Raw genomic sequence first — 16,786 nt, 5'->3', positions numbered from 1 at the left:
TGCTCAGAGACCCGGGGCCATCATCACAGGGCCATAGCCATGCTGTCGCCGCTACTACCAAGGGGCGGATCCCAGCCACCGCCCGAGGTGCGCCCGAGGTCCACTCCACCACCCAGGGAGGGGCGCGATGCAACTGCTAACACCTCCGAACTGTAGAGGTAGCAGCTCCTGGTGGGGCTCCGGTCCGGCGACTCCGTCGTCTCCGTGTCTCATGCCACCGCCGCCATTTTAGGTCGAAGACTTCGCGCCTGAGTCCAGCTTTCGAAGTCGGATAACGGGTTTGGAATGGCCCGGCGTCGTCCTCCGTGGGCACCGGACCCTCCGTGGTATCTTCCAGTGTCGGATGATATCAATTACGTCGGGGTCCGATCAGATTTTCAGGATATTTTCCGGGATCGGGCGCGGAGCTCCGAGCTCACGCTGCCTACTTCCTCGGCATCCAAGCCACGCCCCCTTGGTGACTGATTAATGTGGAGGGATTCCTCCTGTATAGGACAGAATGGAATCTAGTCTGAATGGTGAAAACAGATTATCCACTTCCATTCATCACTCAATTTAAGAAAACCAGTTCAGATTAATTATATTCATAACAAAGTCGAAGCGGTATAAAGACTGTGTTGGGGTCAGTCTACACAATCTTATAAATGAAATATTAATAAGCTAGTGATCTAAACATCTATGAATTCTTTTATTGGGTAGCTGCAGCGTTAAAAGCACTATTAACATTACACATCTCTTTTGAGCTAATCCTATACAGAATGGAAGAATGACAGCCATTGTTTATTGCCACTGTTACAGTGGATCACCTATCACAGCTATTTGATGAAATGTCAAACAAAAATGGTGCAGTACAAATATTAACTTTACACACATAAAGTGTATGTAAAGTATAAAACCATTAACTACAAAAATACTGTGGACTAAAATATCAACATTACATTGGTAAGTATATGCATTTAAATCTAATTAACATTATTTTAATTTTAAAAAGTTACATCTCGTAATGCATAAAAAAACACACCACATAAAAGTAAATGTATTATATTTATGTACTGAATTGTGCCTTAAGTTAAAAAATATATATAATTGTTACAAATACAAGTAACAATTTAAAATTCTAACAGTCGACTATAAATTAAAAAACATTCAATATAAATTTGTAACTAAAAATTTAACATGTTATGATAAAACTGAATATGAACATTTATATTTAATTAATCTTAAAAGCACTCATTTCATTCTCTATATTTATTAAACCTGTAGAAATAATACACTAATTACATACTAAATCACATAAAACATGAAATAATTTAAAAGACAAATAATTCAAAGTTAAATGGTTTTATAAATATATCAATTTGAATATCTTATATATAAATTCAGAGTGAACTAAAACGTAAAGTAGTACGTAGTAACATTAGGGGAAAAAGCAAACCTAGGAGTGGGGGTTGGGTCCGATTTACTAGTCTATGTCCAGTTTAACAGACACTGGAGAAAGTGCATGCATTGGTAGAGGTCAGGCTTACTATTCTAACTACAAAGAAACATTGTAAACCGTACACAATGGAGGGAAGGGGAGTTTCAGATACGCTCCAACTCCAGTTTAACACTGGGAAAGTGCATATATTGGGGGGTGGGAGGGTCAAATCAGACTTCCTATTCTATCTCCAGTACAACAAACATTAGGGAAAGTGCATACATGGAGAATGTCAGACTTACTATTCTAACTGTACTCTAAGAAATATTGGAAAAGTACACAAATGGGACCGGGGAGAGGGGCAGGTTTACCATGCTTACTCCTGATAAGCCTACATTGAGGAAAATACATATATTTGGGGAGTAAAGGCTAATTTATTATTTTACCTGTGGAACAAATGCTAGGAAAGTACATACACTATGGGATGGCAAATGTACTATTTTAACTCCAGTCTAACAAACACTCGGGGTAGAGTATATTTTTAAAGCAAGGCAGGTGGTGAGTCAGTATATCCAGACAATAATAGCACCCATTATAAATAAAAATAATTAACATATTTGAAAAACCTACCAACTATTAAAACATCTTGAAATTGAAAAAAATACATATTTTTCAAAGATGTAAAATTAACAAAATTGGTTAAAAAAAATATCACATTGAAAAAAATTTATTGAATAAAAAACATCCCTCAAACCTAAGATTCACACACCAAAAACGTGTGTATTTGACTTTTAAATCAACTAACAATCCATTCCCCTAATGAACCCCATAATAGGTTTTAAAAAATCCTTTTTTATATATGCACATTTTTACCTCTTAATATTAAGCATACAATTCATGTCCAATTTAAACCATGTATAATATAGCAATCACTTAACTATCAGAATAAATTATAAAACAATTAACATATTAACATTCATTCATAGAAAATTTTAAATTAGCCACCTAATTCCCCAATAAATCTTACAAAATATACAGCACTATAACTAACAAAAAATTAAGAAATTTTTAAAATAACAAGTACACTAAAGAAAAACAGAATACAATAAATAACCATGATAAAAATATATAGAAAAGATATTATTAAGACCAATTTTATAGTAAACCCATAAAAAACGGATAGATTCACCTTTGATATTGTGGCCCCCAATATTTTGGTATTGATGACATTTTTGTTAAATAGCCAAATTTTAGCGGCATTTTCAACAATACAGCAGTGCACAAGAATATTTATGTTGTGGTCCCTGTTAAATTGTAACTTGGAACATCAACCATACCACACATCAATATACATATGTCTTTAATCATAAGGCATGGAAATCACACAACGGTGTTGCCAGCAACAAAGTAATCTAGTATCTAGTTGGCCCATATTTCACAATAAACTTTTTTTCTCAAGAATTCTACATTTGGCAACACCTTCTTCCATTTTCCCAGGCTGAGTGCATTAGTTGATTTCCATGATTGAGCAATGACCCATATAGCAACCACCAGACCTAAGCAATAAATAGTTCAGTGTATCAGTAGACCTGTACACACAATATTTTTATGACTATATTGTCGGACGATCAATTTTGGAATCTGTATTTAGGCGGAATACCTCAATTACAAAATAGAGGCACCACCTGTGAAACTTTCTCAAAAGCATATGGGATAACATCTATTAACCTCATTGAGAATTATAGAAAACATTGAGAAGAAGAAGTGTTAGAAGACAAAAAGTGGCCTTCATGTTGAGCATCATTTTGCTTCATAATGGAGCGTATTTCAGAAAGAAAAAATTAAATATACCTATTACATTTTAAAGTAAATATACAGTAGTACAAAGTGACCCCCCTACTTAATTCTCCATTTATCTTGGAGCATTATGAATCTACTGGCTGACGCCATGAATGGCTTTGCTCCTGTGTTAAGGAAGTGACTGGTCCGTCCAGATGACGTTAATTTGCCACACATGCACTATCATGCTGCTGTACCAATTCAGGGTCTCTAGCTGGATTTGAAAATGTGGCTACAACCACCCTTTGGCCCACTGTGCTGGCCTCATAGTGACATCATAATCATTCAATCAAATTAACTAAAATTTGGCCTGCCTCATTCATACTTAATAATCTATACAGCAGAATAGATGGTGTTCTGGCAACTCCACATACACTGGCCAGAAGGGCCTGATGTACAGATCAGCAATTAATGAAACATATAAATGTCTCCTCATATGAGAAAAAATAAAGAATACTTCAACTCTAGTTGCTGTGAGCATGCGAGCTATTTAGAGTCATAATCGTAGTGTGGATTCTATGGCAATGAACACATAATTAGATCTTAAAACCAAAAGACCATGCACTTATTTGCAAGAGACAATGTATTTGGAATATATAAAATTTCATAAGAAAGTAGTCAACAGGGATTTGAAGTTATCACAGCAGATAGTACTTACAACGACATGCAGGTTTGAATGTGTGTGGCATAATTACAGTGAGGTACGTAGATGACTTCTGCTAGATGTTAAACTAAATTGGGGTACTGTCCTTTAGCTACTGCAGTTCTATGGATCACTGCATATCTGAGCAAGCAAACACTTGTGTCCTATTTAATTTTAAAATATATCACATTGTCCTCAGACCACTTCTGACAGCACGCTTGCAACTGTATACCCACTGTGACTTTACTGGAAAAAAATAAAATAAAGGTTATACATTTTTTAATTTTTTAATATATAATAGTAATAGTTCTTGTAGCATTGCTGGAAACTGAGTATCATGATTAGTTTGTTACCTTCAAGCTCTAATATTTAAGTCTTCAAAAAACGAAAAGCAAGAATTCGTAGTGAATTAAAAGCCACTTGCAGATAAATTTGCTTTTTAAGAACATGATCAAAATGCTTAACCATCCAGCCTTTGTAGTTAGGCTTATATATTAGCTATATGGCCCAAAATGTATAGTGACAATTTCACATATAGAAAGATTTAAGGTATTTCTACTACTCCTTTTCATACCTTTCTAGTGATGCTCTTCTTCTTTCCACAAATTCTGTAGAAGAGGAGTCTTCCTTCCCCACCTTAACCTTCGTCATACCTTCAAATAAAATGGTGACATATCAAAGAAAATCATTACAATAAACACTGTTCAAATAAATATGAGCTATTTCACTACACTGGTTATATATTAATGTAGTTCACTGGGATAAAAAAGGGCATTCTAACAAAATTGTGATAAACGGTTACTTGCACAGCAATAAATACAAATTATAGTCATCCATCTATAAAATATTAATCTTACTCTTTGTGATTGTTTACTGCCACAAATTCATGTTGTCATAACTTTTTGACTGAATAGCAACATTAGAGGCTATACTAAAACAAGCATTGCCAGAGTCAATTGGTCTAGCCTTTCACTTAGCTTCAAACAGGCCTTTTATTCCGGCCTTGGAGGCTAGTTTTGAAATCCCAGGGCCGCACCTCACATATCTGCCACTTTCCCTCAAGATTAATTGCAGAAAGCAGGGGAGGCTTACAGCGAGAGATGAGGGGGGGGGGGAGAGAGAGAGAGAGCGAGAGAGAGAAGAGAGTGAGGGGGGGGGAGAGAGAGAAGAGAGTGAGGGGGAAGAGAGAGAAGAGAGAGAGAGGGGGGGAGGAGAGAGGCGATAGAAGAGAGAGAGCGAGAGAGAGAGCTAGAGCGAGAGGAGAAAAAAGAAAGTATTCAGAGAGGGAGAAGAGAGAAGCGATGGAGAAAAATACAGTGCGAGGAGCAGAAGAGAATCTGCAGGTTTGAGCATTTATGCCAGGGCTATTTTCAGTTTGGGAGTCTGGCCTGGACTATACCCGCGAGCAAAAGCCTTAGTTATTACTAAAGGTCCTTCTTGAGTCAGAAGCAACAGCTTGAAGTCGTTAACACGGCTACCGTCCTACAAAAGCTCAAACATTCTGTCCAGCACTTTCTGTATTCTTTAGTATGTCACCTTTAATGGAACAGGTACGCCCAGATATGGGAAACGCGCATACTGTGTTACTGGAAGCAAGGGCAAAACAGGTCATGGGTTGCATGTGTTCCGTGTCAGGAAGACATGGCTTGGTAGTTCAGGCTGGACTGTTCCCATTGGAGCAAGGTTCAAGACTGATTTGCCTGCAGGTCGGTCAACAGTAAGGTGGCATGGTGTGCAAAATAACGATGCACTGGGATAAAGACCCGAGTAATTACCAGTGAGTGAGATTAATTAATTCAATCGTTACATCCATCACTTTTTGTATAATTTAGTATGTTGCCTTAAGTGGGACAGGTATGCCCATACGTGGGACCCGTGAATACTGAGTCACTGGAACACACCTATACCCGGTTGATGAGCCCATTACAAGGGCAAAACAGATCCTGGGTTGCTTGTGTTGTGGTCCAGGAAGGACCTGCCCTGGCAGTTTGGGCTGGAATGTTCCCATGGGGAACAGAGTCAAGAGTGATCTGCATATGGCTAGGTTTAAACTAGAATGGCACGGTGGGCAAACAGACTATGGATTTAGGCCCAGATCTCTGTCCTGGGGTTAATGTTTGACATTGTTCAGCATTCCGTCCATCAATCGTTCTTTTTGCATTTGTCACCTCGAGTGGGACAGGTATGCCCAGATGTGGGCCCTCTAGCTCACCATGCCAATGGATACAAGCTAGGTTAGATGAAATGGGGTGATACCATGAAACCAGTCCCAGGATGCTTTTTTCCGGTCCAGTGAGGGCCTGGCAGTTCAGGCTGGACAGTTCCCATGGGGAGCAGGGTCAAGACTGATTTACATATGGCTGAGTTTAAACTGGAATGGCATGGTGGGCAAACAAAACAATGGATTTAGGCCCAGGGTTCTGTACTGGGGTTTAGGCCCAGGGTTCTGTACTGGGGTGAATGTTTCACATTGTTCAACATTTTGTCCGTAATTTGATCTTTTTGCATCGGTCTCACTATTGAAGGTAGGCCTGCTGCTACCGCTGGTAGAATCAGCCCTGATCTGAGGTGGATGCTTTTCCTTCACCCCTTCCCTACTGCTTTCGAGAGGACTGGTTCAAGGTGGCTGTCTGTAGCCAACTCATCGCTTTTGCTGTCTCTGTCCTTTTTATCTTTTCTAGCACTTCATCTGCCTTGGGGCAGAAGAGATGTTCTCCATCAAAGGGCACATTCAGAAGATGTTGCCGCAGCTCAGGTTCGAATCCTGAAATATGCAGCCACACAGGTCTGCATAGTAGGATAGCAGAATTGATACCTCTTGCTGAAGTGTCAGCCACATCCAGTGCACATCTAATGGTCGCATTAAATACAAGTTCCCATTCGACGACTAAGTCATCCCCTTTCTTTCTATACTCATCTGGGGGTGCTGAAGAAGAGATCCATCGCATTCCATTGTGCTCGGTTGTATCGGGAGAGCAGCCCAACAGACATGGCATTGCACCAATTGTTGGCATTACCTACAGCCACCCTCTTCAGAGACAATGCTCTAACTCACTTTGTTAAGAGGAGGTGTATCTTGTGTTGCTTGCGCTGCAGCAAGATTCTGTGCTGTAGCCACCATTGAGGTATCTGGGAAAGGGTACCCCCAGAAGGTTTTATACTGCTCTAACCTAGAGGGTCAGTACCCTACTTTTGACTGGGTCCTTCAAAATCTCAACGGTTGGTTTTAGCACTGACTTGATCATTAGTAGATATTGGAGACACTTTTCCATTCTCGATAAAGGGTCCACCAAGAAGACTTCCTGCTCTGGTGTGACAGGCATATCCATCTTGTGGAATGCTGCAGCTCTCTGTAGGACTGCAATAAGTGGTTGTGTCATCTGGCGGAGATGGTTTATTGGGAATTGGCTCAAGATCTGGGTCATTCCAGTGGGTCAACATTATAATCTTCCCAAGGGTTGTCAGGGCTCCATTGGTAGTCAGAAGACCCCTCAAAATCATTCCCTGGAGAATATTGTTCTGCACTTCCAGTGGCTGAATGTGTAGTTGACTGCAATAGGAAAGCTTGTACAGGTGAGCTGTGTAGTAGTTGAGGGGGTGGGGGGCTAGTGCTTTTGTTGACCATAGTCCTATTTTGGTGGTGGATGTATTAGAGGTTCCTTAAACTCTAGCTTTCTCTTTTTACGGGACAGTGATCTAGCCAGTTTGTGGATCAATGTTCTCTGCTGCAAATCAAGGACCTGTTACGGTTCCTTGATGATAAGGCCCTCCCCTTTCTTGGGTCTGTGGTGTTTCAGGATCACCTTGGACATCAGTGCCAAAATGTTCTTGTTTGGGCTTTTTGACCACTTCTTCGGAAACTGTTCTTTTGGCACCGATGGTTTGGATGTCGACTGCTTCAATGCTGAAGGCTTAGATGCCATGACTTACAGCGCTGACTGTGTCTGGGAGGCATGGCGTCCAGAGGTCTGAGATTTCAGGTACTCCTAGTTGCGCCCTCAGGGCAGTACTTTTTCCAACTCAAAATTATTACTCATCAACTCTTCCTAAAAATACATGCAGAATTTATAACTTTCCCCAAAATATTCTAGGACTGGTGGTAGACTAATACATAAACCTCCTGGTATATTTGGGGGAAAGTTGTCCTTTCCCCAAATATACTGGTCTGGAGTTAGAATAGTAAATGTAACCTTCCGGTGTCTGCCATGGCTACTGCTCTCATGAGGGTGCAGTTCAAGGCAAGAAACATGAATGAGCGAGATTTAGGAGCCACAGCGCCATGTTTTTGTTTGTGGCTAGGAGCTTGATTAGAATAGAGAGGCCTTTTGTCCTTTCTCAGCCTTAAAGCCTTCTCTTAGTGTCGACCGGAACTACTAGGTGAAGGAGCACCAAAACCGGCTTCTCTGAATGGGCTGCTGGACTGATCTTCTCTAGGGCGTGGCTCTGACAACACTGGTTCCGGTGTCGACATCAGAGTATCCAGATAAGATGTAGTACATGCTACCTATCGAGTTGCCTCCCTTGTACTACCCTTTCTCATCAGCACCAATGATCTCCTCTCCCACTGACACCTTCATTTCGGCAGTGGTCTCCATGCTGTGGCACGGTGACGTGCCTGACCGCATCTTAATGTTTTGGGGAATTTGAACTGTTGATACGCTGCACAGTCCTATTTGTCATGTTCCGGAGAGAGAGAGAAACTGCACACCAGGTGTTCACTGTTGTACAGGTCCGTTCCATCACCCCTCCCTGAACATTCTCAGTTTCTGATGGAAGATGCAGAGTGCTCTTCGAATCGGTTCTTCAACAACTGGTCATCGACGTGTATGCTGCGCCAGGGTGTTATTCGACGACTGAGTAAGCTTCTCTGGATCAAGTAGGCTTGGAAAAGGGGCTTCAATAGTGAGCTACAACGTGCACGTCCAAGCCCAATGTAGGAGAAAAAGAATCTTAAGATGGAGCCGATGACCATCCGCATTACCTCGAAAAGGAGTCATCACTGGATCTCGCGATTCGATAGACTTCTTCAAAGAAAAATGAGTTGTAAACCTCCGAACACAGGATAGAAGGCAGGAGCATGCAAATGCTATGAATATTTGTTCAAACCAATACTAATAAATATGAAAACATACTGATTTCCATTTGTTATACTTCACTTATGAATGGTTTAAAGGCAAAATTCTGAGAATTTTCGAAATTTCTACATGGGCAAGGGAAGTCCAAATATTCTTGGATATTACACCAAACACCTAAATGCAAGGTGGATGGGGGTGTGGCTTTCCAGATCTTAAGCAATACATCAAACATCTGACTGACTACTGTGCATAGGAGCATTTATAAACTATTGGACAATAATGAAATTAGAGGTCTATAAACTACTGGAAGTGATTTCTGCGGTGTATGCATGAAAATAGAAGTATACTTAAGTCTGAGATAGTTCTTAAACGTTCGGGGCCCTTTGTTGGCTCCAACGGGTCAGAGTTCCACCACGTATGCCAAATGTACTTTATAACAGCTCTTTTCTTCTAATTTAAAAAAAGAATTTATGCTGGGTCTTGGAATAAAGCAGAGTTTGCAATGTCTTGAACGTTTGGAAAAGTAGCAAGGTGATGAACATTAATTTCATGAAATTTACCAACAAAATTTTTACGGGGAAAAAGAAATTTGACTTGATGAAAAGAATAATTGTGGAAAATCTGTTTGAAATAGGTTTCTATAGTATACTTTTTATTAAAGCTTTATTTTTTAATAAACATTTGCTTTCAAATTTGTATCAAAGACAATTCTGCACTACATATAGAATGAGCAACAGAATTGAGTGTTTTGCTAGAAATTTCTTAATGTGATAAGCTTCTGAAAGTGAAGGTTTTATATTCTACTATTTAACAACTACTATATATCCAACACAAATGATTTTAGGTTAATACTGATGTGCCACTCTACTGTTAAGATTGTGACTAAAGGGAAGATGAATGCTACACTTAGAGGCTGCAGGACTGGGGGGTGGTTAGCCCCAATGCCCCCAGACTACACCCATGCTGGGTGCTTGCAGGCAGGAGTAGGCCATTTTGATTTGTACTGGGCCACTTTTTATAAACGTTGGGTACCTGGGTGCCGGCTCTGTTGCTTTGCTCCCACCCGGGTTGGAAAGCTTTTTTTCTCTTCTCCCCCAGACGGAAACAAAGCAGTGTTCCTTTCTTCTGAGAGCGCAGCAGGGAATCCGATTTGCACCCTACCAGCACTCTCCCGGATAGGAACATTACAGTGTCCCAGGGAATGGATGGTTTGGAGTGGGGGAGCCGCACGGCTCCCCTCCCGCATTAAAAACTGCTTCAGGCACAGGGGATGGGGTCCCCGGGCCACAGGGTGGTATGTGGAGGGGGGCCCACACACACATTATATAGTACACAGGGGCAGTGAAAAGCCATTTTTTTTCTTAATAACTTCGACACCCATTAACAGATTTGCATACAACTTTCCCAAAAAGTACCTCCAAGTTCGGTTCTTCATGGAAATTTTCCAGTAGATCTGTTAAGCGAGGGCCAAAAATAGGGGAATTCCAAAAGTCTCATTACCCATTTGACCTTCAATAGGATTCTTTACTCTCAACTACACACAAAAAGGGCTGAAGGGGTTTATATTTAACTTGGCAAGCGAGTCAAATTTTACTCAAGGAAGTGACTTTGCATGGTTTGGTTTCAATCTGTTCAGTAGTTTGAGAAATTAGTGTTTAAAAGATGTTCTAGTCTGAACACGAAGAGGTAAAATAAAATAAAAATTCTTGACAGTTGGAAAGGTGCATTTTGGATTTGTCTATAACTTGAGCGATGTTTGACAAATGTAATGATGTGCTGGTATGCCAAGCAGTGTGCTTGCTCATCCTTTTTGTGATTTATCACAAACTACAAAACGGTTTAAAAAAAAAAAAAGAAGAAAAAAAACCACCACCACTCAATGTCATACTAGAAATGACACACCATGATCTTGAAACACTCCTGTGTAAGAAAGTAAGCTATTTACACGTAACTGTAGTTCTCAGATATTTCACATAATTGAATCATTCCCCGTCTTCGAAGTGGGAGTACCACTGTATTATATCAAAGCAATTATACTAGTAGCATAGTATAAGATGACACGAGGCTCTGAATTTAATAGCCTATCTATGCCCTTTGTAAAAAGAAAAAAAGAACCAAACTTAAAGACACCAGCCAATCAGACGGCAGCACCCTCTAGAACCTTCTCTACAGAGGCTAGTTACCTCTGATTTTCGAGCACAAGTGAAATGAAAATGAAATGAAATGAAAATATGACTTATAGAGCGCTGCAGCTGCCCTGAGGCGTCCAGGCGCTGAAACAGAAGAAGCCCTCATGAGGTTACTTTATTAGGCATTAAACAGTAGAGTTTTTAGCGGTTTACGAAAGGTAGTCAGGTTGGGGTTGTTCCTTAGCTGCAGAGGGAGGGAGTTCCAGAGTTTGGAGACATTGTACGAAAAGGAGCGTCCTCCTGCTCTGGCTCTGCGGATCCTAGGGATCTCGGCCATGAATGCTGTTGAAAAGCGGAGGGTTTTGTTGGGCCTGTAGGGAGAGATCACGGAGCGGTTGATGTCTGGGCCCGTTTCCCAAAATGTCTGGTGGGCGATACAGAGCGATTTGAATTTTACTCTGTCCCTGACAGGTAACCAGTGCAGGGTCTTTAGGCCGTTTTTTACTGAGGTCCTCCGGGGGATTCCCAGCAGCGCTCTGGCAGCACAGTTCTGGGTGCGTTGGAGCTTCTGTAGGGTGTAGTCTGGGGCTCCCAAGTAGAGGGCGTTATTGAAGTCCAAACGGGATTGGATGAGGCCCTGAATGATTGTCTGTTTGGCCTCGAAGCAGAGGAGGGGAAGGACTTTCTTGATCACCCTAAGGAGGCCAAAACAGGTGGCTGAAATCTTGGTGGCCTGTGTGCTAAGGCTCAGAGACTTATCGAGCCAGACGCCTAAGCTTTTGATGTTGTCTCTGGGGGGTGGGGCCACTCCCATGCTTGATGGCCAGATCAGCTCTATGGAGGCGGGGGAGGCTGGGCCCAGGATCATTAGCTCAGTTTTATCGTCGTTTAACTTTAGGCTTGAGCTCATCAGCCACCTCTTTACGTCCTCCAGACAGGCCGCTAGGTCTGGTGGCGACTGGAGGCCGCTCTTCTGTGCAAGGGAGACCACCAGCTGGGTGTCGTCCACATAGGAGATGATCTTGACACCATGCGGACAAACAACCTCAGCCAGTGGCCTCATGTATGCATTGAAGAGCGTAGGGCTTAGGGAAGAGCCCTGGGGGACTCCGCATCCCAGAGGACGAGTGGATGAGCGAGATGTGCCGTCGAAGACCTGAAAGGTTCTGTCAGATAAGAAGGAGTTGAACCACGTCAGGGCATCTCCGGTCACTCCTAAGTCGGCCAGGCGGGTTAGCAAGATTTTGTGGTGTACCGTGTCAAATGCGGCACTTAGATCGAGGAGGATCACTGCCACTGATCCTCCTCGATCCAGAAGCCGTCTTGCCTCCTCAGTCACAGCCAGTAAAGCGGTCTCTGTCCCATGTTTGGTACGAAACCCTGTTTGGGAAGAGTCGACGAGATGGTTTTCCTCGAAAAACGTGGTCAGAGTGGTATTGACATGTTTCTCCAGAATTTTCGACGCCCAAGGGAGTAACGAAATCGGGCGATAATTACTGGGATTGGCCGGGTCAAGGGGGGGTTTTTCAGTAAAGCCCGTACCATAGCATGCTTCCATGTTGAGGGAACCGTCCCACTGATTATAGAGGAGTTCATGAGATCCAGGAGCGTGGGGAAAATGGCAGTGCTGGCAAGGTTTAGTGAGCCTGGGGGAGCAGGGTCGCACGGGGAACCGGATTTTATTTGTTGTGCCTGTTTCTCTACGGTTTCCGGTGATATCAGGGGAAAAGATTCCAACCGCTTGGTCGGGTTTGATATCAAGTGCAGGTTTTGGCCAGGAGAGTCAGTGGACGGTTTAGGAAAGGATGTGGTAAATATTTAATTACCGTCCTAATTTATATGCAGGTAAGTACTAAAAATAGAATAACTCAATCGGAAAGAAAGACGCAGAGTCCGTGGTGTTAGAGTTCTTAGGGGTTTTATTCCTTAAAAAGGAATGGTTCTTGAACCGGATATCGGGTTCCTGACACCACTGGGGTTCAGGAAGGGATAGAGCAATGCTTTATTGACAATACATAACTTTTATACTCAAATCATATAATGGAAACCAATACAGTAGGCGTAACAGCTGAGAGAAACAAGATAAGAGCACACACGTGTTAGCAATACGTAATCAGAAGGCGTGAACATAGAGGTGTGTGCTAGAAACGTCACATGAAAGTGTCACAAGTGGGTGGGTACATAGCAGAATCTTGCAATGTCAGCAGAAATCTGAGATCTGGATGCGCGCGCAGCTGCATGACGTGGGATTGACGTGGAGCTGGAGGGTGCAGGGGACTTGACATTTACACTAGAGGAAAGAGACAGAAGTCTGGCATGTCAGATCAACTCGTTCCTATATCATATCTGATATCTGATGTTTGGGAACCATATTATCTAGAGGGAAAGGTCTCTTGGGCAGAGGCTATTCTATACTGACTGTGAGTGCGTGTATAAGCGTCTACGTGTCTGCATGAGATGCGAGGGGGCATGGGCCTACCATGGTAACAGGAGCTATGAATTACTTGCACGGAGACAGTGAGGCCGGGCCCTTTGCTCTGCAGCTGGAAGGATGTTTACTTGAACTAGTAGGCAGGAATGTATTTTTGAGGAGCGGAGCAGATAATTCGAAGGTTGAATACAGTCTTGGCAGGCAACAGGCTGAGCTAAGCGCCGTTAGCCGCGCAGGGAGTAAGGCAGAGGTCACGGATACAGAGGCAGACCCAGGCTGAGACATTCAGAATCAGAAGGCAGGAAAAGGCTCGATGGCAGAATTCAGGGCCTACTTCGCCTGGGCTGAAAAATGTGTAAAGTACACCACAAAAAGACGTTGGCAAGGCATACTTAGGAACGGAATATTCAACCCGTTCAGGGTGGATCTGAAAGAGGACATGTTAACGTTGGACGCAAATGTATTTGCGTCTTCATAGCTGGCACAGGAGGGAAGTTACATGCACTTTAAGCTCGTACATGGAGACGGTGGGGTACACGTTAGGGAACATTTCTTGACCATAAAATTTATATTTCCTCAAGGAGAGATAGATTTTGTTAATTTTTTGGAAGAAGAATTCCACCAGATCATTGCACTTGGTCGGTGAGTTGTTGTTGTTGTCTGTGACCGGGGGCGGGGGTTTGATCAGGGAGTTAACTATGCGGTAGATTTCTTTGGGTTTAGATTTCGCCGTAGTTATTTTAAGGTTGTAGAAGGCAGCTTGCGAGGATTTAATGGCCAGTTTATAAGTCCTGATCATTTCCCTAAAGGTGGCTTTATCTTCGGGCTTGTATGATGTGCTCCACTTTCTCTCCTGTTTTTTACAGAGACGTTTATGGTTCCTGAGCTCTTCTGTGTACCAGGGAGCTGTTTTGCTGTGTCTCTTGGATTTTGATGCGTGTTCTGGGTGGAAGTGGGAACAAATATAGTCCCAAAAGTAAGGGAGAGCCTCTGGGGAGGAAGGTGGGTCGCATGTGAATTATAAAAGATACCAATACTGAAGAGCTACAGTTACAGGTAAGTAACTTATTTTCTTCTCCAATATTGGATCATTCATAGATTCACATGCTTGAACCAGAATAGTCCGCAGTAACATGAATTCTTATCATCATATAATTATATTGCAAACAAAGCAAAAATAGTTGCAACATCAATAAATGACATTAATAATATAACTGTAGAGGATGGCGGGATAGAAAATAAAAATAAAGCAAAGAGGATCCTTACTGAAACAGATGCCACAACACCGCCTGTCCCACTGCTGTGTCAGCTTTATCAGTAGCATTCAGGGAATAGACCTGGGTAAAGGTATGCCTGCTGGACCATGTGGCTGCTTTGCAGATTTGCTGTATTGGAACCCCAGTGAATAATGCAGTGGACATAGAAATAGCTCTTGCTGAGTGAGCCTTGACTCTAGCAGATAATGGCCGTCATGCAGCGTTATGACAAAACTGAATGGTTGTCGCGATCCATCTTGCAACTTACTTCAGTGGTTGTTTCAGATTGGGAGTAAACAATCTTTTTGGAGGCACATTCGGGGGTCTGTTGACGAATTCCTGGGTATTCCCTTGATGTATGATGTTGAGGACCCACTTGTCCATTGTTATAATGGCCCACTGGTTGGTGTAATGAGAAATGTGTCATCCTAATTGTGTGGATTTGGGAAAGGTAGCCGGCAGTAAAGAAAGATAATTGCTTTCTTTTGACATCTCGCCCCCTGGTGGGCTGCTTTCCTCTGGGTGGCTGTTTGTAAGCCGCTGCTGGGGGATGCCTGTACTGTTGAATCTATAAAAATTATAGCCTGAACTCCTATATTTATAGGAACGTTTTCAAAACAGTAATCAGATAATCCAATAATCAAGGTGCAGTCCCAAATTCCGACTAGCTCCTATCGGTTACTAAAATGCATAAAAATAAACAGAAACTGTTCTTTGAGGGACGCTCTTTACCCATGCCCCGAAAGTGCAGTTTTTTCTCAACGTATGTACAGTTTACAACCAAATTCCAAGTCTTAAAGTGTTCACAATCTGTGCTCAATAATAAAACTCCACAAACATAAATCTTATTGCTCTTTAGCAAATCCTCATTAACACATCATCAATCTTCTTTAATCTTCTTTTTGTTTATTTCCATCAAAATTGCTCTTGTGATCTTCATTTCATGAGAATCATGCCATACATATGGTTCATGACATTCTTATAATTCCGAATGCATTTCGGTTAACCTTCATCAGGGGATTACTACAAACGAACAAAAAATTATATCACAAATAAATCCTGATTACAATCTGGGGAGAAGGATAGACCCCAACTCACCACAAATTACAGCATATGTTGTTAACATGCTCACCGAGTAGTGAATCCAACAGTGCAACTGAACCCTATATGTGTATTAACCTTCTAATGTGCCACCAGTATAGCCAAAAATGGTGCAGTACAATCGGTGTCCAATGAACCTCTCTGTGAGAAACCATACCGTACTGACCTGTCGCATGGCCAAACGATGTACCGCCTAAAAAATAGAAAATGAATAATATGTGAACTAAAATGCCCTGCTATTCACATGAAACTACCAAACATCTCTGAAAACCTCTCAATACCTACTTTCTTCCTTCACTCGTTACTTCCTGCTGCGTGTATGCACAAAGTCTCCAAACTAGCACCACAGGTAACAAGGAATCCACAACGTAAATGAACAAATACACTGCCATTTGTAACCTACTCGTTTGCTGGTAATGTAGATTTTTCTGTTGGAAACGCACTTATGAAACCCAAGACACCATACCTGCTACTGTAACCTCCACGCGTCTTTCACCACTTCTTCCTCAACGGGATCCGTATGCCAGCTCTATGAAGTTTACCGTCACAGAATGCTTTGATTTGTAACCTCGCCCACTGCTAGCGTGTGACGCTCCTGTGTATTAAATTGATAGGACCAATCCCTTTCACAAATCGGACCAGTTGTTTGTAGCCTTTCCTAAACCTCTTAAGGGCCATTCTATATCCAAAGCGGTCAGTGCTATATGAATAGTCAAATGCATCCAGACCTGCTATCACAAAGCTAAAAGAGCCTTTCCTATCACACACTCTACATGACGTATGTAAAGCTGCCACGTGAAGAACCTTACACACCTTCACTAAGCCTTATTGTGTGAATATCCTAGCCATACAACAAGCAGTGTTGGCCTTATTTCAGACATCTACATAATCCGCA

General features: G+C 42.1%; 1 protein-coding gene across 2 annotated transcripts in view; it reads right to left on the bottom strand.

Annotated features, from left to right (window-relative positions):
* The window catches only part of SNX2 (sorting nexin 2), a 392,895-nt gene that overhangs the window by 175,400 nt on the left and 200,709 nt on the right, over positions 1–16,786 (bottom strand). For both annotated transcript variants that reach the window (XR_015309306.1, XM_086961080.1), the window contains exon 7: positions 4,474–4,552. Coding sequence is in view for 1 of the 2 variants with exons in the window: in XM_086961080.1 (XP_086817206.1) it covers positions 4,474–4,552 (79 nt within the window). In the remaining variant the exon portion in view is untranslated. The remainder of the gene's footprint in view (positions 1–4,473; positions 4,553–16,786) is intronic.

Source organism: Lissotriton vulgaris, chromosome 3_1 (genome assembly GCF_964263255.1).
Source record: "Lissotriton vulgaris chromosome 3_1, aLisVul1.2, whole genome shotgun sequence".
Lineage (NCBI taxonomy): Eukaryota > Metazoa > Chordata > Amphibia > Caudata > Salamandridae > Lissotriton > Lissotriton vulgaris.
This window is presented reverse-complemented; position numbering and strand designations above follow the sequence as displayed.